The sequence below is a fragment of the Schistocerca nitens genome, chromosome 1 (assembly GCF_023898315.1).
Source record: "Schistocerca nitens isolate TAMUIC-IGC-003100 chromosome 1, iqSchNite1.1, whole genome shotgun sequence".
Lineage (NCBI taxonomy): Eukaryota > Metazoa > Arthropoda > Insecta > Orthoptera > Acrididae > Schistocerca > Schistocerca nitens.
The window spans coordinates 1269844507-1269869784 of record NC_064614.1 but is presented as its reverse complement, the minus strand read 5'-3'; the positions used below and the strand labels follow the sequence as shown (position 1 = coordinate 1269869784).

General features: G+C 39.8%; 1 protein-coding gene across 1 annotated transcript in view; it reads left to right on the top strand.

Moving 5' to 3' along the window:
- LOC126202102 (meiotic recombination protein REC8 homolog) overlaps window positions 1-25278 on the top strand; it is a 352636-nt gene that overhangs the window by 55262 nt on the left and 272096 nt on the right. The window contains exons 2-4 of the mRNA XM_049936836.1: window positions 20676-20818; window positions 20914-20983; window positions 21138-21175. Of these exons, the coding sequence (XP_049792793.1) occupies window positions 20676-20818; window positions 20914-20983; window positions 21138-21175 (251 nt within the window). The remainder of the gene's footprint in view (window positions 1-20675; window positions 20819-20913; window positions 20984-21137; window positions 21176-25278) is intronic.

The window sequence follows — 25278 nt, the reverse complement described above, 5'->3', positions numbered from 1 at the left end:
CATTCACTTCTATTCTCAGTCTAATCTTTGTTCATAAACATTACTCAGTGTTCTGCTGCAGTGCCTCACAACTGTTCAGTGATTTTGTCTGGACCCTTAGGTTAAAGGTTGGAAGGGGCGGGATTTGGGCTACCTTCCTCTTGAGCCGATAGTACACTAATCCTACGACAAAGATAAAAATAGAGGTGGCGGTGGTTGATGATACAATAACTAGTAAGCGTTGCTTATGCTCATTACGGTACTCATGCACTCGTTGTAAAAGGAGTTCCATAGTTATATGTCCATCCTGAGCTGCTAGCATCCGGTCCAAAGAGGCAAGCAAAGTCGGGTCTACTGTGCTACTCAAAAGAGTGAGATTTTCTTTCGTGACGAATTGCACTGGTTGGTCGGGTACATAGATCAATGTGTGTGTTATGTTCATGATTGTAGCTCCAGTAATCACGGCTGGTAAACAGAAAGTTGGTCCTGACATGTCACACTGTGTGCTGCTAATTAACAGTCCCTGCCCCTGCAAGTCTATTCTTTGTGTACTCCCTTGCTTACCCTGCTCGTAACAAACACAAATAATGACTGTGTTTTCCATTACTGAAAATACCCAATGTGGACCCACTTTCTGAAAGAACTGCACCGTGCCTGCTATAATTTCCTTAGAGCACTCCGCGACTGGTTCTTGAGAGCTTAATAGAGAATACTCACAAGATTTGGGAACAGTGTGTAACAATTTCGTGGGGCAGATGGTAACTGGACCTGTTCGACAACACAACAAGTATTGTGCAGGAGGAACACATGAGCTTGTCTGTTACGTGCCACTAACAGTATTTCCTGTACTGTTAATTGTACGAATTTCTGCAAAATTTCCCACTTCACTGGATATGTATACAAGGTGTAACATTCAAATTTACAATCCTTACATGTTAATGGTATTATGATATGAATTCTCAGCAGGGTACCCATCCGCGTACTGGTAACAGTGGCCATTTTGTAGTACAGAGATAAGTGTTCGTCTGTTAATGTCGCCAGTAGCTCCAGGGATGCGGGCAATTCCGATTGAACTTTCCGTAATCCTTCCCGAAGTTGTTCCGAAAGTAACAGTACCGAGTTTAGGTGCCCGCACATTGCGTGCAACAAAGCCTCCTGTAGTTCCGTGGTTTCTATGCGTGATTTCGTAATACTATCAGCAAGAAAACGGAGCAGCTTAGCGATTATCAGCTGTGAATCGATGTTATCCAACTGCTACTTGGTTATACCCAAGTCATGATTGGTTGTGTCAGCTGTGGCCTTAATGTGGGACATACTTGTAATATCTTCCGTGTCAGTGGTCCTGAAAACAGTTTTTAGGATATGGCCACCTGCGTCTAACCATCCTCTTTTCGTACGGACATGCGGGATTAACCCTGCAGTTTGCGCAACTGAGCTTGTAAGCGTGCAAAAGCTGATCGTAGTAGCTGATATTCCCCCTGTGTGTCATTAAACCTTGACTGATTAACCACCATGGAATGAAGTTCATTATATGTATCCTCTAATTTACAGATTTTGTCTTCAACCGCCCAAATATTACGGTCCACCCTTAAGGTCCGTTGATGTCCAGACATAATTATGTCCGCTTGTCACGATAACAACAAACCACTTGAAATAGGACAGACCTTCAAGGCTCCAGCTAAGTTGCAACAGCAAATCAAAATAACTATGGTGAGAGATAGTGCACACCTTCCCTCTTCCCTCTTCAGCGCAACCCATGACACTGGAACTACTGGTCTTACCAGAACGTCACGCCTCCTGAGAAACAAAAGAAAAACAACTCACATTAGCTCTTCCTTTTTACGTGTGGCCTAAGAGCATAATAGCATGTCTGATCGCTTCCACAATTAACTTGGTTCTCTTGTTTAACTACTCCTTTCTTATTCTTTTTCTTAGATTCATTCAGACGAATGGAAAAACTAGTAGAAGCCGACCTAGGGGAAGATCAGTTTGGATTCCGTAGAAATATTGGAACACGTGAGGCAATACAGACCCTACGACTTATCTTAGAAGCTAGATTAAGGAAAGGCAAACCTACATTTCTAGCATTTGTAGACTTAGAGAAAGCTTTTGACAATGTTGACTGGAATACTCTCTTTCAAATTCTGAAGGTGGCAGGGGTAAAATACAGGGAGCGAAAAGCTATTTACAATTTGTACAGAAACCAGATGGCAATTATAAGAATCAAGGGGCAGGAAAGGGAAGCAATGGTTGGGAAGGGAGTAACACAGGGTTGTAGCCTTTCCCCGATGTTATTCAATCTGTATATTGAGCAAGCAGTGAAGAAAACAAAAGAAAAATTCGGAGTAGTTATTAAAATCCATGGAGAAGAAATAAAAACTTTGAGGTTTGCCGTTGACATTGTAATTCTGTCAGAGACAGAAAGGACGTTGAAGAGCAGTTGAACGGAATGGACAGTGTCTTGAAAGGAGGATATAAGATGAACATCAACAAAAGTAAAAGAGGATAATGGAATGTAGTCGAATTAAGTCGGGTGATGCTGAGGGAATGAGATTAGGAAATGAGTCACTTAAAGTAGTAAAGGAGGTTTGCTATTTGAGGAGCAAAATAACTGATGATGGTCGAAGTAGAGAGGATATAAAATGTAGACTGGCAATGGCAAGGAAAGCATTTCTGAAGAAAAGAAATTTGTTAACATTGAGTATAGATTTAAGTGTCAGGAAGTCGTTTCTGAAAGTATTTGTATTGAGTGTAGCCATATATGGAAGTGAAACATGGATGATAAATATTTTGGACAAGAAAAGAATAGAAGCTTTCGAAATGTGGTGCTACAGAAGAATGCTGAAGATTAGATGGGTAGATCACATAACTAATGAGGAGGTATTGAATAGAATTGGGGAGAAGAGGAGATTGTGGCACAACTTGACTAGAAGAAGGGATCGGTTGGTAGGACATGTTCTGAGGCATCAAGGGATCACCAATTTAGTATTGGAGGGCAGCGTGGAGGGTAAAAATCGTAGAGGGAGACCAAGAGATGAATACGCTAAGCAGATTCAGAAGGATGTAGGTTGCAGTAGGTACTGGGAGATGAAGAAGCTTGCACAGGATAGAGTAGCATGGAGAGCTGCATCAAACCAGTCTCAGGACTGAAGACAACAACAACAACAACAACAGATTCATCTTTCTCTCCACTAGAAGTTACTGCAGCCAATGAAGGAAGTTTCTCAAAATTCCCCTTGAAAGGCCTAATTCGGCTCACATGTACAATAGTAGGGCGAGCACATACGGATTAGTCATCATCATCCATTGTCCTACATGATATTTGGGTAAAGCCACCTTTCTGTTGTGAACTTTGTCCTGTCTCTCTATGATTTAGTGTTCATTTTTTTCACCCGCCGCCAGATTGTTTTCAACTTTGTGGATAAATCCTTAACAGCCGATATATCGGTTCCTGGTGGGGTCTTGAGTAATTCAAACGGAGATGGCATCTTCCGAGCGAACAGTACTTCATATGGAGACAATCCTGTACTTCCATGCAATTTTGAGTCATATGCCGCAGTTACAAACGCCAATAGGGTGTCCAAATTGTTTTGTTGCGAATTTACATAATAACTTAACATTTTAACTATTGTACGATGAACTCTTTTGGTCAGACCATTAGCCTGCGGGTGTAACGCGCTCGTTCTCAATTTCTTTACCTGCAACAACGTGCATAACTGTTTCATCAAATCGGACATAAAGTTTGACCCTTGATCTGTAATTATAGTTTCAGGTGTTTCGAATTTCAATATCCATTGATGTACCATGGTGTGAGTCACTGTTTCGGCTCACTGGTCTGGAATAGCTGTCCTAGGCACATAGCGCGAAAAATGATCTGTTATTATTAAAACATAGCGATTACCCACTGGTGTTTGCACAAACGGTCCCAAGACGTCTAAGCCAAGTAATTGGAGAGGTCTATTTGCTTCTGGTAGTTGTTGTAACACAATTTTCTGATTACTCAATTCAGCCCGTTGAGCACATGGATTGCAATTCGTTACATACTGATCTACATCTTGGCTACGCGTTGATCACCAATAACTCTGTGCTACCCTGCTTTCCATTGCTCTTCGACCCGAAAACATTAAATCATGTGCTTGCCTTAAAATTTCACACTGCAATTTTTCTGGTATGGATCTGCGTGAACCATTCCTAGTTTTACGGTACAATATCCCATCTTCCACGATGAACTGTCGCTGCGAGGTAAATCGTTGACAATTTGTGTCGACGGTTTGTGCCTCTTTCCATTCGTTCTCATTTATTCCTGTGCATTCCATGGTGCATACTTTATGACTCAGACCATCCGCATTTCCGTGCGATTTACCCGGCCGATGAATCACTACAAAATCATACTCACTAAGACGCAAAGCCTACTTAGTTAATCTACTTGTTGGGTCTTTAAGCCCTAACAACCACTTAAGTGCTGCATGGTCAGTAATCACCTTGAAATGTTGTCCATACAAATAACACCGGAAATAGGTTATTCCGAAAATTACTTCCAATAACTCCTTCTCGGTTGTTGAGTAATTTTTTTCTGCATTGTTTAGCTGTCTGGAAGCATATGCTATCAGGTGTTCCTGCCCATCTATTTCCTGAGATAATACAATACCCAAAGCAAAATTGCTAGAGTCACAAGATAGTATAAATTGTTTACTAAAATCTGGAAAAGCCAAAACCGGACTAGATGTTAACAAATATTTTAACTTTTGAAAAGCCTCTTCGCATTCTGCTGACCAGTGAAATTTCGCTCCCTTCTTCAACAACTGCGTGAGGGGCCTTGCAATTTCTGCAAATTTTGGAATATACCTCCTGTAAAAATTGGCGAGACCTAAATAAGACTGCAACTCTTTTACTTTTGTAGGCGTCGGAAAATTCATTACCGCCTCTACAAGTTTTGGATCCATGCTGACACCCTCCTGTCCTATAATATGACCTAAATAATGGACTTCTTGCAACAAAAAATGACATTTTTCCATATGAAGAGTTAACCGCGCTGCTTTCAGACAATCAAAAACTTCGCGCAAACGGCGCACAGGTTCTTGCACCTCCTTTGAGAAAACAATTATGTCGTCCAAATATACCATACACTGATTAGGTTTCAGCTCTCATAACACGCTATCTAGTAACCGTTGGAAGGTTGCCGGAGCATTTTTGAGTCCAAAAGGCATTCGCCGATACTGAAAATGACCTGTAGGTGTTGAAAAAGCTGTCTTTGGTTGGTCTTCCGGGGCGACGTCCAACTTGTGGTACCCGCTTCGAAGATCCAAGGTCGTGAAGTACCGACACTGACCCAAATTATCCAGAGTTTCAGTGATATTAGGCATCCGATACAGTTTTTTGATTCAGGAAACGATAATCACAACAAAAACGATATGCCTTGCCCCCATCAGGTGATTTTTTACCCACTATTACGACAGGAGTGGACCAGGGACTACTACTGGTTTCTATTATCCCATCACTATGCTGTTGATTATTAAATTATTCCATGACAGGCTTTAAACTTTTTGGAACATGATATGGATGTTTATACACCCGTGTTTCATTCCCAGTGGGGATTTAATACTGAACTAGCGGTGTGGCGGGCAGTGGACCATGAGAATTAAATAACTCTTTATATTCTGTCAAAAGGTTCTCCATGACTTCTCTGTCTTGCCCTTTTAAATGTGCTACTTTACCCCTCAGTGCAGACCAGCTGACAGACTCTCCCGGCATTGTGTAATCTGCTGTGAAATCCTTATCCAGTTCATCTTCCCCTATTATCTCCAGATTTGCTATTACGGTACCCCATGCTAACTGCACCTCTTCAAGGCCAAAATTATCAATACTGAAAGGCACAACCTTTCTTCCTTCTATCTCCCACACATAGGACACGCTACAGCGTGTGAAACGCTTCATTTTATCCAGCGGCTCATTCTCAGACAAAGGTTCAACGACACACAACGAATTTACTGGCACGCTAGCTCCAACATCTGCCCAGATTATTTTCCCTGTAACCTTCGGTATAGTATCCTGCGAGTTAACCCTAAGGGACCTTGTATGCAGTTTAGGTGCCCCACCCGACGTCTGGGTGGTTCCTTGCAACAGTAATGGTTTTTGGGCCGCAGAACCTAGGCGAAATTGTATTCCCTCCAGTTCTACTGTATGCCGTTCCAGGTTAACTTTTGCGTGATGCGCAACCAGGAAATCCAATCCGAGTATGTCATCATAGCTGCTGCCAACAACTGGAAGAACTTCTACCTTCACCTGGAAGTTCCTCATTTACACTCGGAGGTTTAACACTGCTGATCCGAGTTACTTCACCTGTCCCCCACCCACGCCACTTAACGCCCAGCATGGTGGTTTTAATTCTACTTTACCGAGTACATTTCTACTCGCCATGGATACCTGAGACCTGATATCCAATAAAAATTTGCACGGTCTGTCCCTCACCAAGCTGGTCAGAAAAAAGTCTGCCACTGATTCTGCACTAGCATTAATCCTTACCGGGGGTGTTGCTCAGTGGACACACCACACACTGCCCCATTTAACTGAGGAGGGTGAGGTCCATCTTGCGGTTTCCTATCATGTTTGTGTGTTTGTGCCAGGACCCATTGCAATTACGCTCCCACTGACCCCAATGTCTGCATTTCCTGCACTGCACTTCCTTGCAATAATGTCTAATGTGTCCCATCCGACCACATCGGAAACATTTTATTTCTGCATTAAACACTGCTTTCCTGTCCCGCGTCTTTGTTACTGCTTCAACTTCCTCTAACGCCACAGCGATTCCAACTGCCTCATGGAGAGTCTTAGGGAATTCCATCCTAATCTTGCGGGAGGTTTTGGGTTGTATTTCCAGCAAAAATGCATCTAGTGCCCTCTGCTCAGCTTCCTGCAGAATGGCTTCATTAACCCTATCGGAATGCGTTAGCTCATAGGTATTAACATTAATTTTTCGAATTCGACCTACAAAAGCTTCTATTGATTCCCCATTCCTTTGATACATTCTATTCAATTGTTCCCGATAATATCTAGACGTATTTTTCCTCCAATACCTTTTCAGCAACCCTTTTTTGAATGCTTCAAATGTCCGAGCATCCCTTAATTCTTCATGGCATGTAACGTACGCTCTGGCATCCCCAGTTACTTTCAACTTAGCTACATGCAAAAGTGTTTCTGCACCTCAATTTAGCGGCCGTGCTAAGGATCTCAAAAAAAATCATAACATTCTCCCCAGCTTTTCCCGAGAAAGGGGTGACCAAAGATGCGGCGTTAGTGTCAAGAATTACTGCATTAACAGGAAACAGATCTTTGCTCGCTTCTTTAGACAGAGCAAGCTCTATCTCTAATTCCAACACTCGCTCAAGTAGCTGCTGAATAGCCACCTCGGCTACACAGACTGCTCCATCACTACCAGCTATCGAATCAAGACTACAGTAAGCCCAGAAAGAAGAAAAGGAAGGGAAGACGGACTATGTTACAGGTTCAGACAAACCACCAAATGAAAAACTGGCACTTACTTGTCATATTGCAGGAGTTGCTGATCCATTGTTGCCCTTCTCAGGTGCCACATATCCTCGTCGATTACCAGCCACATTTTCCTCCAAATCCAGGGAGAAGACCACTAGTGTCACCAGTTGTAACAGGAGTGTGTGATGCACAGGTTGCCCGACTGACACCACTTGTAATAGGATGACCGGAGCGGGTGACGTGGTCGGGGTTGCAGGGCGTGGCTGGGTAGAAGAAGGTGGCTGTTTTTAGCAATCTTCCTCTTTATTGTTGGTTCTTCCAGTACATTTTCTGGTAGCTCACCCCCACCGCTCGTGTCGTGGTGAAGACGTGCTGACGCTCACAGCCCGGGGAACGCGATGTCGTGCTCGGTCAGCGGCTGTGCAGGCGGTAGGAGGTTAGCAGCACGAGGCCCGGCCTAGCGAGCCTCCTGCAGACGCGGCAGCCCGTGACGACACCAGGAGTCGCCGGTGCAGCAGCGGGCAACGCCCTCCACCGGCTGGTCCTCGGGGACAGCGTCACTGATGACGACGACGTAACAGCGACTGAATGCCCAATCAGCCAAACAGATGCCGACGCCCACCTCTGATGCCATTAAATAGTGCAGACTGTCGGCTACGCGGCACTGTGTTTATTAGAACGTTCTCGATGAGTTGGCTAACACAAGCGCGCCACACTTGGTCCACACCTGCGTAATTCTGCTAATGCTGTGTTCTGGCTGTTGATGACTGCTGCGCATGTACACACATACTGATGCTCGTTGCAAAACTGTGTCAGCTGCATAACGCGCCGGCCAACCTTCCTCGGCCGTCTGCCTTGAGGCTGGCGCATCCCACACTGAAACACCCTAAATCACAATTTCGTACCATATTTCCTAAAAATAACCCCTTGTCCTCTGCAATATGAAGGTGAAGGGACATCAGCATGTAGGAAGCTAATTGAAGCCTCATTGGTATCTTCATTAACATTCAAAGCACATCCAAGCCAACGGTGGCCTTCATACATGCATGCAACAAACCCTGTGATATCAATGAGGTATGAGTCTCATTGGGTCCTAGTTAGAGATTCATTTCTGATATCTGATGAATTGGAGAAAACTTTAGTTTGGATATGGTAATGCCCAGTGGGAATCACACAATGTAACTTGTGAATTGTATGAATTTGTGCAAACTGCTCTTGAAGGAGTGATTCCTCTTCATCATACTCACTGTTAAAGCGCGTGTCATTTATGTTGGCGGCCGAGTTTTGGTTCGTTCTGCGCATCTGACCTCACAAAACACAGTCAGCCAATGAACAGAGAACAATGTTGCCAGATCTCGACTGCAGTGCAGAGCATGGACGAGTGTCTTCAGTTTTAGAAACGTTCAGTCATAAATAAAGTAATAGAACAAAAGCAATGTCTTGATAGCAGACTTTCTTTTACAGAAGGTTTGGAAAAAAGCATTCTTTATACCAATTGCTTCATATTCTATTAATTAATTAAACCAAACAAGCAATAACACTCCTAATTCAGGCGATAGCAAGGAAAGGTGTTTGTATCAATCTCACGAACCGCTTTTTCACAATAAAGAACAGCGGTAATTGTTTATTTCCTATTGTAATTCGACAAAGCGTGAGTAAGTCATAGTCATACCAACAATGTTTGTCAGTATTTTGCCTCACGTGTTAGATTCCTCATGTCGTTCTGCAGTAACACAAGTTGCGTTAGCGTAACGGTTGAGGCATTTGCCTTCTACTCGAAAGGTTACGAGTTCAAACCTTGTGCGGTGCTTAATATTTTCATTACTTAAAAACAATATCGAAGTGCCTTACTTCACGAATTATATTCGTTTGAATGTAATTTTTTGAAATTTCTAGTGCTTTGTCTCTTCATTAACCCTTTCGCTACTGCAGACACGTGCTCCCCGCATTCCACGCTGTGCGTGATTTTGTCATCACTGCACTGCTCGCCTGTGCAGACACATGGTGTTCCCACTGCTTTGACACACTTATCATTCGATTTCACAAAAACTATTTGGCCCAAAAATTTGATTTTTACACGTCTACTTGACTGATACCTTCCCCCCCATAAATGACTTAATTTTGTTTCGATGTTCAACGCAGTTATTATGCAGCATTAAATGTAATAAACCATTGCACAAAATTTTGAAGAGTTTGCAGAGGTAAAAGTCCATAGCGTATACTTTCCGTGTGGTCGATTTTAGTTGCCACAATGTTGAGAATGAAATGTGAACAAGATACCTAAATTTCATATAAAATTTACTGTATAACAATATCTCATTTAATTTACGTACCACATAGGTGTCGTATGTAATATTGAGAAATATTCAGTCTTTCGCGACTGTAATAAAAGTTTTATTTACACCGGACGCGTTTGGCTTTATTTTAAAGCACTTCAATCAATGAAAGGTATGGCACATACACAACGGTACTCATGTTCTCTTTCTTGTTTTTGTTCCACAGTTGCAGTTTTACCAATGGTATTGAAATATATTCCTCTTCTGCAACTGTAATAAGCGACTTATTTAGACCAGACACGTTTCTCTCTTTTGAAGCATCTTCAGTGGACAGTATTTTGTCTCCTCCATTACCAAGTCACCTTTCATAGTTTTGTGCTGCGGTAACACAATATGCAACGTTTGTGTTGGCTGATCAGTGTTTTAGCAAATAAATGTTGTTTGTGTGTGCCACACACAAAAATTATATTTGACATAGCTCAAAGCACTTCACTGATAGACGGTATATTCAAGTCCTAATGTTTTTGTACGTCCACAGTTTTGTTTAATGTATTTTGTCTACTTCTTTTTGATTGATTGAAGTGCTTTAAAATAAAGCCAAATGTGCCCTGTGTAAATAAAACTTTTGTTACAGTCGCGAAAGATGGAATATTTGTCAATATTACATACGACACCTATGTGGTACTTAAATTAAACGAGATATTGTTATACAGTAAATTTTATATGAAATTTAGGTATCTTGTCCACATTTCATTCTCAACATTGTGGCAACTAAAATCGACCATACGGAAAGTATACTCTATGGACTTTTACCTCTGCAAACTCTTCAAAATTTCGTGCAATGGTTTACTATATTTAATGCTGCATAATAACTGCGTTGAACATCGAAACAAAATTAAGTCATTTATGGGGGGGAAGGTATCAGTCAAGAAGATGTGTAAAAATCAAATTTTTGGGCCAAATAGTTTTTGTGGAATCGAATGATAAGAGTGTCAAAGCAGTGGGAACACCATGTGTCTGTACAGGCAAGCAGTGCAGTGACAAAATCGTGCACAGCGCAGAATGCAGGGAGCACGTCTTTGTAGCAGCGAAAGGGTTAATGCGGCCTTGGTGGCTTTACTTCATGAACTGCGCGCTCCCCCCTAAACGTAAGCTAGCGAACTATGCTATACTATGGCGCTGCTTCTCTTGGCGCTTGCGTCGTGTGCAACTGGCAACGCAGCGATCTCCCGCGTCTGGGCGGGCATGCGTGAGCCGCCAAGATAAAAGAATTGAGCTATAGTTGTATAATGAAAGTGACACACTGCAATGTTTTTGGAGCACCATTCAAACAACTGTCTGGCTGTAATTATCTGAGAATTGTAGATGCACTACAGAGCGGCACAGGCAGCAAGTCTCTTGATGATGCCAGCAATACCATCACATGGTCCAGTGCCGTGTGATGTGGCAAAGAAGTTCCACTCTGCAGAGACACTGAAATCAACCTGATGAAAAGTTATGTTGGCAAATTTCTTGCGATTCTTATACTGGGCTGTAGCATCATCTGAGAAGTAGTACACATACTTAGGTGTTCTGTGGAAATGGGATCTCATGAAGCTAACCAAGTGACACTGAACAAGATTAGCACTCACTGTGTCATATTTAAGGCATTCTGATATTACAACAAAGGAAATGTGATCAATAGCACAGTTTTCTGGATATCTATAATGAACAACAAATGGAAGAGTGGTGGCCTGTGGATTGTTTAAATGAAATCCGTGCACCTCATCCTGCAGGACAAATGCACTATTTTCTGCAAAATCACATATTACAATGTTTTGCTGTCACCAAGTTTATTTATTTATTTATTTATCGTATCCAAGACATCACCATTTTACAAAAAAAAAAAAAAAAAAAAATACAATGCAAGTGTCTCTTTCAGATGTTGTAGAAATTCAGACTGTTGTATGGCTATGAAGGAATGCAACAGAAGCTTTTGTAATTTATCTGCAAGGCTATCCAAGAAGTCTTCCACAGATAATAGACATGTCTGGAGAGTTGTTCTGTATTTACATGTCCACAGTTTAGATGTTATTTCACCAGTTTTATTTCCATCAAACAACTCTTGTGGGTGTGTCATACTAGAATGTGTACCGTCGTGGTTTTCACATGTGGATATATAGCATTTTGGCTGTACAGGATTACAAATTATCCGAGCAAGAGCGTGTTTGTAGGTGCTAAGTTGACAGTTTGAATCATGCGCCAACTTTTTTAATCTGGAACCTTCCAACATGAGCTTAACGTTTTGGTGAATATTGCAAACACACACACTTTGGATACCAGTTGAACCAGCCAAAACACAATTCTTGGATCGCAGCAGGCAGAATTTCGATAATCCTATTTTTAGTCCTCATCTTTGAATGCCTGATACAGTTCATGCTGGTTTCCCAACACTAGTCATTTTTGTGTACGACTCCTGGAACCATTTTCTTTGACAGAAACAAAATCGTCCCAGGAAAACAGTGACTTACATCATCGCTGTTGTAGAATTTTATGAGACCGTTCACAATTTGTTCACTTAAGACACGTTTAGGTCTTGGGTTGGGAGTTTTTAAGATACCACATTCTTTGAATAATTGTTCTGCTTTTCTCACCAGATAGAGCCTTCTAATTCATTTTCAGTCCTTCAAATGCTTGAACTTTTCAGAAGAAGTGTCAGAATTTGGATCTTCTCACTGCTTGTGCTGCTGGTACTGAATTTGTCTTTCAATTGCTTTATCATCTCAGATTCATTTGTTTCATAATATGCATTTTCTTCCACACTAGGTATATATTTACTTCAGAATACCTCAGACACTTGCACAAACTTTCTTGTGCGTATGTTTTCTCTCCTGGTCTCCTCTTTTTCACTGGGGCTCACCAAGATATACCAAACTATCATTTAATGCATTTAAATCAAAATATGGAGCTACGTGGCTGACTTGTCTGAGGAGCTATGCAGGTTTGTTGTTTCCACTTGTTTCGAAGTAGTTAGGTCAGCCACGGCCCTTGTCCCTGAGTCCACAACTGTGGACAAATAAACCATTATTATTATTATTATTATTATTATTATTATTATTGTTGTTGTTATTATTATTATTATTATAGTTAATTTTTTCCTGCATCTATCCCATATTTTGTTATGCCACAAATCATATTAACCATCCGCATTTGCACTTTATGTAGATTTTCTTTGTATCTGTTGTGTCCACCATCCCTGAATAGATTACAGCAATACTTGATCTTCTCAAACTACATCTTCAAGGTAAATTTGTATTATTTCAACACCCAACACCTTCTGCAGCAACTATCTGTGTACATGTAGCAGGCACACTGTCATCCAACATATCATAGCTTGATGTTTATCTGCCTACATCGTTACCTTACTGCATTGTTATAACACCACCTTTTTCACAATTAACATGTTTTCCAGTGCTTTGTGTCTTATTGTTTGAGTCTGAATACTATTTATCTTGCATCAGTGTACATGTTAATTTATATCTTCTAATCACATTGACATCCCAACTTGATTGTTTACTGTGTTGCACAGTGTAACTTAAAGAAGCAAACTTTTTTTTTTTTTTTTGTTAATTTCAAAGGTGACATGTTGTGAGATATTCAAGGCCAAAGATCGTCACTGACCTTAATTGTTTCCATTCTTTGAATATGAAAAAATTGGATATAATAGAAAAGCTTGTTTCAAGACCTTTTCAAAATTACCTGGTCCACTGTCTGTCTGTATTGGAACAGAGGTTACAACCTTTTTTGTCAGCAGTATTTGTCACATTAGCCACACATTGTTAGAACTTTGAGTAGCCAATACTCTTGTCTTACTTGCTCTTATATTCTGTAATTTTATATTTTTGATTCTCTTGTCATGTGCAATGAACACACCGAATTTTATGAAAATTTAATAGGGTCAGGTTAAAAACTGCACTTTTTTTGTGTTGATTTGACATGGAATGATTCACCCTGCATATTAAGACATGCATAGTGTGTTTTGATACAAAGTATCCATATTACCATAACTGGATCAGGATAACTATATGATTGATAGCTCAATGTCGAAGGAGACGAAATTGTCAGTTCACCCTTACCTGTGCATTTGCAATGGATGTGGTAGCTACAACTGTGAGGTCTGTACCATATAAATTAACAAGCCTCTCTAAGAAGTTCACTACTGAGTTCATGGATGGATTGAAACTACTGATATTGGATATCACTTTGGCAAATAACGTGTGATGTGGTTTGTGACTTCCTATGTGTGCAAAGCAGAGTTAGAACGGAACACAGACTTATTTACTTTGCTTCTGTGTCTTTCTTTCTTGATGGTTGTGGCGACAGGTTGATTGGTAGCATAGCCCAAGGTCGAGGTTACATTGGAAGATGCTAGTTTGGTTGTAGGTTTTAGTGGCATGTGAATCTGTAGTGTAGCCTGAGGTCTGGATTATGTTGCAAGATGATAGTTCGGTTGCCAATTGGTTAGACCAATGATTGAGAATAACTAATTTTTGTGATGCCACATATTTTACATAAATTAGATATATTAGATTAAGATAAGTGATTTGTTGTTGTTGTTGTTGTTGTTGTGGTCTTCAGTCCTGAGACTGGTTTGATGCAGCTCTCCGTGCTAATCTATCCTGTGCAAGCTCCTTCATCTCCCAGTACCTACTGCAACCTACATCCTTCTGAATCTGCTTAGTGTATGCATCTCTTGCTCTCCCTCTATGATTTTTACCCTCCACACTGCCCTCCAATGCTAAATTTGTGATCCCTTGATGCCTCAGGACATGTCCTACCAACCGATCCCTTCTTCTAGTCAAGTTGTGCCACAAACTTCTCTTCTCCCCAATCCTATTCAATACCTCCTCATTAGTTACGTGATCTACCCACATAATCTTCAACATTCTTCTGTAGCACCACATTTCGAAAGCTTCTATTCTCTTCTTGTCCAAACTATTTATTGTCCATGTTTCACTTCCATACATGGCTACACTCCATACAAATATTTTCAGAAATGACTTCCTGACACTTAAATCTATACTCGATGTTAACAAATTTCTCTTCTTCAGAAATGCTTTCCTTGCCATTGCCAGTCTACATTTTATATCCTCTCTACTTCGACCATCATCAGTTATTTTGCTCCCCAAATAGCAAAACTCCTTTACTACTTTAAGTGTCTCATTTCCTAATCTCATTCCCTCAGCATCACCCGACTTAATTCGACTACATTCCATTATCATTGTTTTGCTTTTGTTGATGTTCATCTTATATCCTCCTTTCAAGACACTGTCCATTCCGTTCATCTGCTCTTCCAAGTCCTTTGCTGTCTCTGACAGAATTACAATGTCATCGGCAAACCTCAAAGTTGTTATTTCTTCTCCCTGGATTTTAATACCTACTCCAAATTTTTCTTTTGTTTCCTTTACTGCTTGCTCAATATACAGATTGAATAACATCGGGGAGAGACTACAACCCTGTCTCACTCCCTTCCCAACCATTACTTCCCTTTCCTGCCCCTCGACTCTTATAACTGCCATCTGGTTTCTGTACAAATTGTAAATAGCCTTTCGCTCCCTGTATTTTACCCCTGCCACCTTTAGAATTTTAAAGAGAGTATTCCAGTCAACATTGTCAAAAGCTTTCTCTAAGTCTACAAATGCTAGAAACGCAGGTTTGCCTTTCCTTAATCTTTCGTCTAAGATAAGTCGTAAGGTCAGTATTGCCTCACGTGTTCCAACATTTCTACGGAATCCAAACTGATCTTCCCCGAGGTCGGCTTCTACCAGTTTGTCCATTCGTCTGTAAATAATTCGTGTTAGTGATTTATGTTTGCCATTTTGATGACATCATGTGCTAAAGCAGATTGATAGTACCGGTAGGTTCAGTATATCTGAGTTTGCTTTGCAGCATCATAATTTTCTTGTTTACTTTCACTTGCACTGCAAGCTTTAGACAACCTGTCGTTTAGGTTAAACATGCTACACAGAAAAGAACAAAATGAAATCATAATCATTAGCTTTTCTGACCCAAGTATCAACTTCAAAAGACTGTGATAACTAGCACCTAAAGAGGCAGAGCAATATTGTGAACAGAACACTGTACAAACAAACTCACTGTATGATTGGTTGTTAATGTGGTGATTTTCACATAGACTGCTTTCTGCCATTCATGTTCGTCTGATTCATGCGTAGTATTGATCAGACATGTTATAGTTGCTGCAACTCTCCATGTTTGTGTATTAAAGGTTGGTTTATTCGTGGAGTGAGATAAATATTTGTATTACAGGTTTGAGTTGTAGGCTCTCAAGCAGAATTTCAGTTTTAATATTGATATAGCTTTGCTTGACTTTTATGGTGACTTTCTTTTTAGTGATTTTTGCAAAGCCTCAAAGGGATAATGGCTCTCATAATTAAAACAATTAAAATATCATTTTGTAACTTACTGCTGCCAGACAAGGAAACGTCAAACTTCGATATTTGAAAGATGCGGTTGCTGATCTGAAAGGACACATATTATAATATGGCTAGTAAAATGTTAGTTAATGGCCATTATCCTTTATCAGTTATCTTCATGCGAATTTCTGAGAAATATTACTCATAAATATGAATTGTTTTTGGCAAAAGCAATTAGGTTTGGTTTACTGTTGTTTTAAATAAACCACTGATACTTTTGATGACTTACTTTATCAACTAAATAACTGCAGCGTCTGCTAGATTATGCTAAGGCGTTCCTCTCAAAACTGTAACAGACATGCCTTTGTTAAGGCGGGCAAGCCATCCTGCCTCAGCAAGATCCTTGGTTCAAACATATGATGCAATAGCATATTTCTTTTAAAAACTGTAATTTTTTAGAAATAATTTCTAGTCATATCACACAAGTAAGTGCATTGACAGTAGCAGTGTTTTCTGAAGTTTTTAACACACAATGTTTTGTACCTATAAGAGTTGGTCTGTTGCTAACAGCGTACAGTATGTTGTAGTATTTTTGGTTTTTAATTAACTATCTCTTCAATAGCTTTTTGATGATATTCTTGTTATTAAGAGTTACTGTCATTTAGCATAGTCTTAATGACAATTCTTTTTGCCATTTGATTGTTATTTTATTTCCTTCTGGATACGCTATTGTTATTTCAGCTTTGTACCCATTTTCAAGTGATTATGAAATTAACACATACATTCAAACTTTACTACATTATTATACTACAATTTACAGCATGATACACCATCATAATGCATTCTGTATTTGGCCGTACAGGTCTTGTTATGTTATTGCAGCTTGTATTGTATATCACGATACTAAGTGAAAGTATCACGTGGGTCATCAATAATTTTACACAAGGACCAAAGGTAAGTTTATGATGACATCAGAAATGAAGTACACATTTAGCATTTAGGTCTGCAATAGCACTATAGATAACAGGATATGTAGTCTACAAACCTTACTAATCATCACAGATTTATGAATAGGAAACAGGGTCTTTATTCTTTAATTCAGTGGCGGCAGTAGAAATTGTAATCCATATGAATAAAGCAGGCATATTAAGCCATAGATCACAAACTAATAACTTGGAAACTCTGTGCAGCTAAAGTTTGTCTGTGACCAACATATTTGTATTGTCATTTGGTACTGATGGGCATGCCATGTCCTGTGGATGGAGTGTACATTTTTTAACATACACCTGTTGTTGTTGTTGTGGTCTTCAGTCCTGAGAAACGATCTTCAGAAACGATTTCCTTGCCATTGCCAGTCTACATTTTATATCCTCTCTACTTCGACCATCATCAGTTATTTTACTCCCCAAATAGCAAAACTCCCTTACTACTTTAAGTGTCTCATTTCCTAATCTAATCCCCTCAGCATCACCCGATTTAATTTGACTACATTCCATTATCCTCGTTTTGCTTTTGTTGATGTTCATCTTATATCCTCCTTTCAAGACACTGTCCATTCCGTTCAACTGCTCTTCCAAGTCCTTTGCTGTCTCTGACAGAATTACAATGTCATCGGCGAACCTCAAAGTTTTTACTTCTTCTCCATGAATTTTAATACCTACTCCGAATTTTTCTTTTGTTTCCTTTACTGCTTGCTCAATATACAGATTGAATAACATCGGGGAGAGGCTACAACCCTGTCTCACTCCTTTCCCAACCACTGCTTCCCTTTCATGCCCCTCGACTCTTATAACTGCCATCTGGTTTCTGTACAAATTGTAAATAGCCTTTCGCTCCCTGTATTTTACCCCTGCCACCTTCAGAATTTGAAAGAAAGTATTCCAGTTAACATTGTCAAAAGCTTTCTCTAAGTCTACAAATGCTAGAAACGTAGGTTTGCCTTTTCTTAATCTTTCTTCTAAGATACGTCGTAAGGTTAGTATTGCCTCACGTGTTCCAACATTTCTACGGAATCCAAACTGATCTTCCCCGAGGTCCGCTTCTACCAGTTTTTCCATTCGTCTGTAAAGAATTCGCGTTAGTATTTTGCAGCTGTGACTTATTAAACTGATAGTTTGGTAATTTTCACATCTGTCAACACCTGCTTTCTTTGGGATTGGAATTATTATATTCTTCTTGAAGTCTGTGGGTATTTCGCCTCTCTCATACATCTTGCTCACCAGATGGTAGAGTTTTGTCATGACTGGTTCTCCTAAGGCCATCAGTAGTTCTAATGGAATGTTGTCTACTCCCGGGGCCTTGTTTCGACTCAGGTCTTTCAGTGCTCTGTCAAACTCTTCACGCAGTATCTTATCTCCCATTTCATCTTCATCTACATCCTCTTCCATTTCCATAATATTGTCCTCAAGTACATCGCCCTTGTATAAACCCTCTATATACTCCTTCCACCTTTCTGCCTTCCCTTCTTTGCTTAGAACTGGGTTGCCATCTGAGCTCTTGATATTCATACAAGTGGTTCTCTTCTCTCCAAAGGTCTCTTTAATTTTCCTGTAGGCAGTATCTGTATTACCCCTAGTGAGACAAGCCTCTACATCCTTACATTTGTCCTCTAGCCATCCCTGCTTAGCCATTTTGCACTTCCTGTCGATCTCATTTTTGAGACGTTTGTATTCCTTTTTGCCTGCTTCATTTACTGCATTTTTATATTTTCTCCTTTCATCAATTAAATTCAATATTTCTTCTGTTACCCAAGGATTTCTATCAGCCCTCGTCTTTTTACTTTTACCTACTTGATCCTCTGCTGCCTTCACTACTTCATCCCTCAGAGCTACCCATTCTTCTTCTACTGTATTTCTTTCCCCCATTCCTGTCAATTGTTCCCTTATGCTCTTCCTGAAACTCTCTACAACCTCTGGTTTTTTCAGTTTATCCAGGTCCCATCTCCTTAAATTCCCAACTTTTTGCAGTTTCTTGAGTTTCAATCTGCAGTTCATAACCAATAGATTGTGGTCAGAATCCACATCTGCCCCTGGAAATGTCTTACAATTTAAAACCTGGTTCCTAAATCTCTGTCTTACCATTATATAATCTATCTGATACCTTTTAGTATCTCCAGGATTCTTCCAGGTATACAACCTTCTTTTATGATTCTTGAACCAAGTGTTAGCTATGATTAAGTTATGCTCTGTGCAAAATTCTACAAGGCGGCTTCCTCTTTCATTTCTTCCCCCCAATCCATATTCACCTACTATGTTTCCTTCTCTCCCTTTTCCTACTGACAAATTCCAGTCACCCATGACTATTAAATTTTCGTCTCCCTTCACTACCTGAATAATTTATTTTATCTCGTCATACATTTCATCAATTTCTTCATCATCTGCAGAGCTAGTTGGCATATAAACTTGTACTACTGTAGTAGGCGTGGGCTTCGTGTCTATCTTGGCCACAATAATGCGTTCACTATGCTGTTTGTAGTAGCTAACCCGCACTCCTATTTTTTTATTCATTATTAAACCTACTCCTGCATTACCCCTATTTGATTTTGTATTTATAACCCTGTAATCACCTGACCAAAAGTCTTGTTCCTCCTGCCACCGAACTTCACTAATTCCCACTATATCTAACTTTAACCTATCCATTTCCCTTTTTAAATTTTCTAACCTACCTGCCCGATTAAGGGATCTGACATTCCACGCTCCGATCCGTAGAACGCCAGTTTTCTTTCTCCTGATAACGATGTCCTCTTGAGTAGTCCCCGCCCGGAGATCCGAATGGGGGACTATTTTACCTCCGGAATATTTTACCCAAGAGGACGCCATCATCATTTAATCATACAGTAAAGCTGCATGTCCTCGGGAAAATTTACGGCTGTAGTTTCCCCTTGCTTTCAGCCGTTCTCAGTACCAGCACAGCAAGACCGTTTTGGTTAATGTTACAAGGCCAGATCAGTCAATCATCCAGACTGTTGCCCCTGCAACTACTGAAAAGGCTGCTGCCCCTCTTCAGGAACCACATGTTTGTCTGGCCTCTCAACAGATACCCCTCCGTTGTGGTTGCACCTACGGTACAGCCATCTGTATCGCTGAGGCACGCAAGCCTCCCCACCAATGGCAAGGTCCATGGTTCATGGATTCCATGACAATCCTTGTATGGTCAAATAATGAATATGGTGTTCTTGACATGTACCACTACTTGTAATGTAGCCAACTTCAAAATGCAATAAGGTTATGTTACTAATTAACAGCATAGTTGTATGACTTTTCATGGTATAATTTGTAATGTCGTAATATTGCATTCATGCTGAAATGTGTATGATGATTGTAGACTGACTTGAAAATGGCTACAGAGCTGAAATTGCACTAATGTGTCTAGAAAGAAATGAAATAATAAGCAAATGGCAGAAGTGTTATCTCACAATCAGTTGCTTTTGTCCTTACTTAGAACTATTTGCTTAATTTTATTAGTCTTGCAAGTATCACTGGAATGACACGTGTCCTAATGGTATTTTTATGTATTTCAGCATAGAAATTATGGAAACTATAAAAAATCAAGAGCCAAGAATGTCTTCAAAAAATGCTCGATCAAGGTTTTCTTTGTACCTGTCATCAATGCTGCTGTATGGGGTGTGCATTGTTTACAGGCAGCAAGTCATCATTACAATTGGTTTGTTTACTCACTCTATTTAGCATTGAATGTGTTCTATTTCTGTCGTATTTTTTATATTTAATGCTATTCTCATATTTTTATGTCACCTACAGATAACATGATGAATTTGTTTCATTTGACTATAACATGCAATGGGACACACAGACATCTGGAAGTTTCAGGGTAAGGATTTTTATGACTGCTTCATTTAATTTTGTTCTTTTTCTCTGTTTAGTACAACTATTATATATAAGAAGTAATGCAAAATTGAGTACTGCACAGTTAGCTGTTAGCCTCTGATGTTGTGTTATTGAAATGTTATGTGGTGTATTTTCAGTGATGGTGAAGAAAATGATGCTGATGGTGCAAAAAGAGGTGAGTAAGAAATTATCGTACATCAATTTTTGGTCAGTATTGAAGTTGTTAAGAATTCCTCATTTCCTTTTCTCGTGTCTTAATTGCACTTCCATTTCTCTTCCCCATTAATCTCTCTGTACTTCTTACACTTTCTTTACCATCTCTGGAGCTGGCACAATGCCATCTCACTGATGCTTCCCCTTCATCTCATAATGTTCTTGTTGGTTATTCTCAGAGTTTAGATTTATTGCTAGCGGTGAATATTGAACATTATTGTGCTTGCCTTTGGTTGACTGTAGATGTATCAGTTGTGGAATTCTTCACGGAATTGTGCAGTATATGCTGGAAGTTAAGGATTGAGCATAATATTTATTTTCATGAAATAAACATCATGACGTTTCTCAGATACATGTGCCCATATGTCTTTCCTATTTGATGCAATAACCTTCTTACAACAAATATTTGATTCTTCAAAAATGTTACAAGTAACATTGTAATTCAGAATGTGAATCTCAACTAGACAGCTCTGACTGACTGCTCCAAATAATAATTACAATACAATCTTCATTTGTCTTCAAATGTCTATACAGTCATTGTTTTAGCATACCATTTGCTCTAGGGATGATACGCTCCTTCATTATGGGCTGGCGATACATGGAACATCAGTATCACGCAGGTGAAGTTACTGCGATCACTGTCACACCTTGAAGATATGCTTTGTCTCTTGCATTGGCTCTCCACATGAAAATAAGTAATAAATTTGCACAGTAGTCTTGCTCTCTTATACAGTAATTCATTATACCATTTGATGATTTATGAGTATCATTCATTGGAAAGGCAAACATAGGGTTACACATCAGAGTTACAGTTAACAACTTGGTCTTAGTCTACCCTTGTCCTCATTACATGTGGGTCCTCCCATCCTGGGGTCTGAGTGACCTGCCCTTCCTCTTTAATCTTTCCCAGCCTCCCTTTGAAACTCTGAACAATATCTGTTTGAACTGATTCAGGTTCTATCTCCTTATTTTTATCCTTTTTTGTAACTTATTTAGCTATGGTTTACATTTCATAATCAGTTAACTACATTCAGATTAGATTAGATTAGATTAGTACTTGTTCCATAGATCATGAATACGACAATTCGTAATGATGTGGAACGTGTCAGGTTAATAAAAGTTGTCTATACAAGATATTACATTACACAAAATATTACATGACACAATATTATTATTATTATTATTATTATTATTTTTTTTTTTTTTTTTGCGTTTGGGGAAATTGTCTACTTACTATATCCAAAAATTCATCTAATGAGCAGAAGGAGTTGCCAGTAAGAAAATCTTTTAATTTCCTTTTAAATGCTGTATGGCTATCTGTCAGACTTTTGATGCTATTAGGTAAGTGACCAAAGACTTTTGTGGCAGCATAATTTACTCCCTTCTGAGCCAAAGTTAGATTTAACCTTGAGTAGTGAAGATCATCCTTTCTCCTAGTGTTGTAGCCATGTACACTGCTATTACTTTTGAATTCGTTCGGATTGTTAATAACAAATTTCATAAGTGAACATATACAGGGCTATTACAAATGATTGAAGCGATTTCATAAATTCACTGTAGCTCCATTCATTGACATATGGTCACGACACACTACAGATACGTAGAAAAACTCATAAAGTTTTGTTCGGCTGAAGCCGCACTTCAGGTTTCTACCACCAGACCGCTCGAGAGCGCAGTGAGACAAAATGGCGACAGGAGCCGAGGAAGCGTATGTCGTGCTTGAAATGCACTCACATCAGTCAGTCATAACAGTGCAACGACACTTCAGGACGAAGTTCAACAAAGATCCACCAACTGCTAACTCCATTCGGCGATGGTATGCGCAGTTTAAAGCTTCTGGATGCCTCTGTAAGGGGAAATCAACGGGTCGGCCTGCAGAGACGGAAGAAACGGTTGAACGCGTGCGTGTAAGTTTCACGCGTAGCCCGTGGACATGCTGGAAAATTGGCTCATGCCACAACTGGAGACCGACAGCGCCGACTTCATCTTTCAACAGGATGGTGCTCCACCACACTTCCATCATGATGTTCGGCATTTCTTAAACAGGAGTTTGGAAAACCGATGGATCGGTCGTGGTGGAGATCATGATCAGCCATTCAAGTCATGGCCTCCACGCTCTCCCGACTTAACCCCATGCGATTTCTTTCTGTGGGGTTATGTGAAAGATTCAGTGTTTAAACCTCCTCTACCAAGAAACGTGCCAGAACTGCGAGCTCGCATCAACGATGCTTTCGAACTCATTGATGGGGACATGCTGCGCCGAGTGTGGGAGCAACTTGATTATCGGCTTGATGTCTGCCGAATCACTAAATGGGCACATATCGAACGTTTGTGAATGCCTAAAAAAACTTTTTGAGTTTTTGTATGTGTGTGCAAAGCATTGTGAAAATATCTCAAATAATAAAGTTATTTTAGAGCTGTGAAATCACTTCAGTCATTTGTAATAACCCTGTATATTGTGAGGCTACAGTGAAGATCTCTAGCTCTTTAAATAAGTGTCTGCAGGATGATCTTGGATGAGCTCCAGCAATTATTCTGATTGCACGCTTTTGTGCAATAAACACTCTTTTACTCAATGATGAGTTACCCCAGAATATGATGCCATAGGAAAGCAGGGTATAAGATGAACATCAACAAAAGCAAAACGAGGATAATGGAATGTAGTCGAATTAAGTCGGGTGATGCTGAGGGAATTAGATTAGGAAATGAGACACTTAAAGTAGTAAAGGAGTTTTGCTATTTGGGGAGCAAAATAACTGATGATGGTCGAAGTAGAGAGGATATAAAATGTAGACTGGCAATGGCAAGGAAAGCATTTCTGAAGAAGAGAAATTTGTTAACATCGAGTATAGATTTAAGTGTCAGGAAGTCATTTCTGAAAATATTTGTATGGAGTGTAGCCATGTATGGAAGTGAAACATGGACGATAAATAGTTTAGACAAGAAGAGAATAGAAGCTTTCGAAATGTGGTGCTACAGATGAATGCTGAAGATTAGATGGGTAGATCACATAACTAATGAGGAGGTATTGAGTAGAATTGTGGAGAAGAAGAGTTTGTGGCACAACTTCACTAGAAAAGGGATCGGTTGGTAGGACATGTTCTGAGGCATCAAGGGATCACAAATTTAGTATTGGAGGGCAGTGTGGAGGGTAAAAATCGTAGAGGGAGACCAAGGGATGAATACACTAAGCAGATTCAGAAGGATGTAGGCTGCAGTAGGTACTGGGAGATGAAGAAGCTTGTACAGGATAGAGTAGCATGGAGAGCTGCATCAAACCAGTCTCAGGACTGAAGACCACACAACAACAACAATGAAAGCAGAGAATGAAAATAGGTGTGGTAAGCTAATTTACTGAGATGTATATCACCAAAATTTGCAGTGACCCTAATAGCATAAGTAGCTGAACTCTAATGTTTCAGCAGATCCTCAGTGTGTTTTTTCCAGTTCAACCCCTCATCAATGCATACACCTAGAAATTTTGAATTTTCTACCTTAGCTACCGATTTCTAATCGAAGTCTATATTTATTAATGGTGTCCTTCCATTTACTGTGTGGAACTGTATGTAATGTGTTTTGTCAAAGTTTAATGAGAGCCCATTTGCAGAGAACCACTTAATGATTTTCTGAAAAACATTGTTTACAATTTCACCTGTTAATTCTTGTCTGTTGGGTGTGATAGCTATACTTGTCTCATTGGCAAAAAGTACCAGCTTTGCATCTTCGTGAATATAGAATGGCAAGTCATTAATGTATATTAAGAACAGCAGAGGACCCAAGACCGAACCATTCTTGATTGTTCCCCAGTTTGAGAAATCACCAGTTTTTTGCATATTATGTGAACTGCTTATTTCAACTTTCTGCACTCTTCCAGTTACCCTTGAGCTTATCTAGAAGTATTCCATGATTTACACAATCAAAAGCCTTTGATATATCACAAAAAATCCCAATGGGTGACGTCCGCTTACTCAGAGCATTTAATATTTCATTAGTGAAGGTATATATAGCATTTTCCGTTGAAAACCCTTCTGGAAACCAAACTGACATTTTGTTAAAACTTTATTT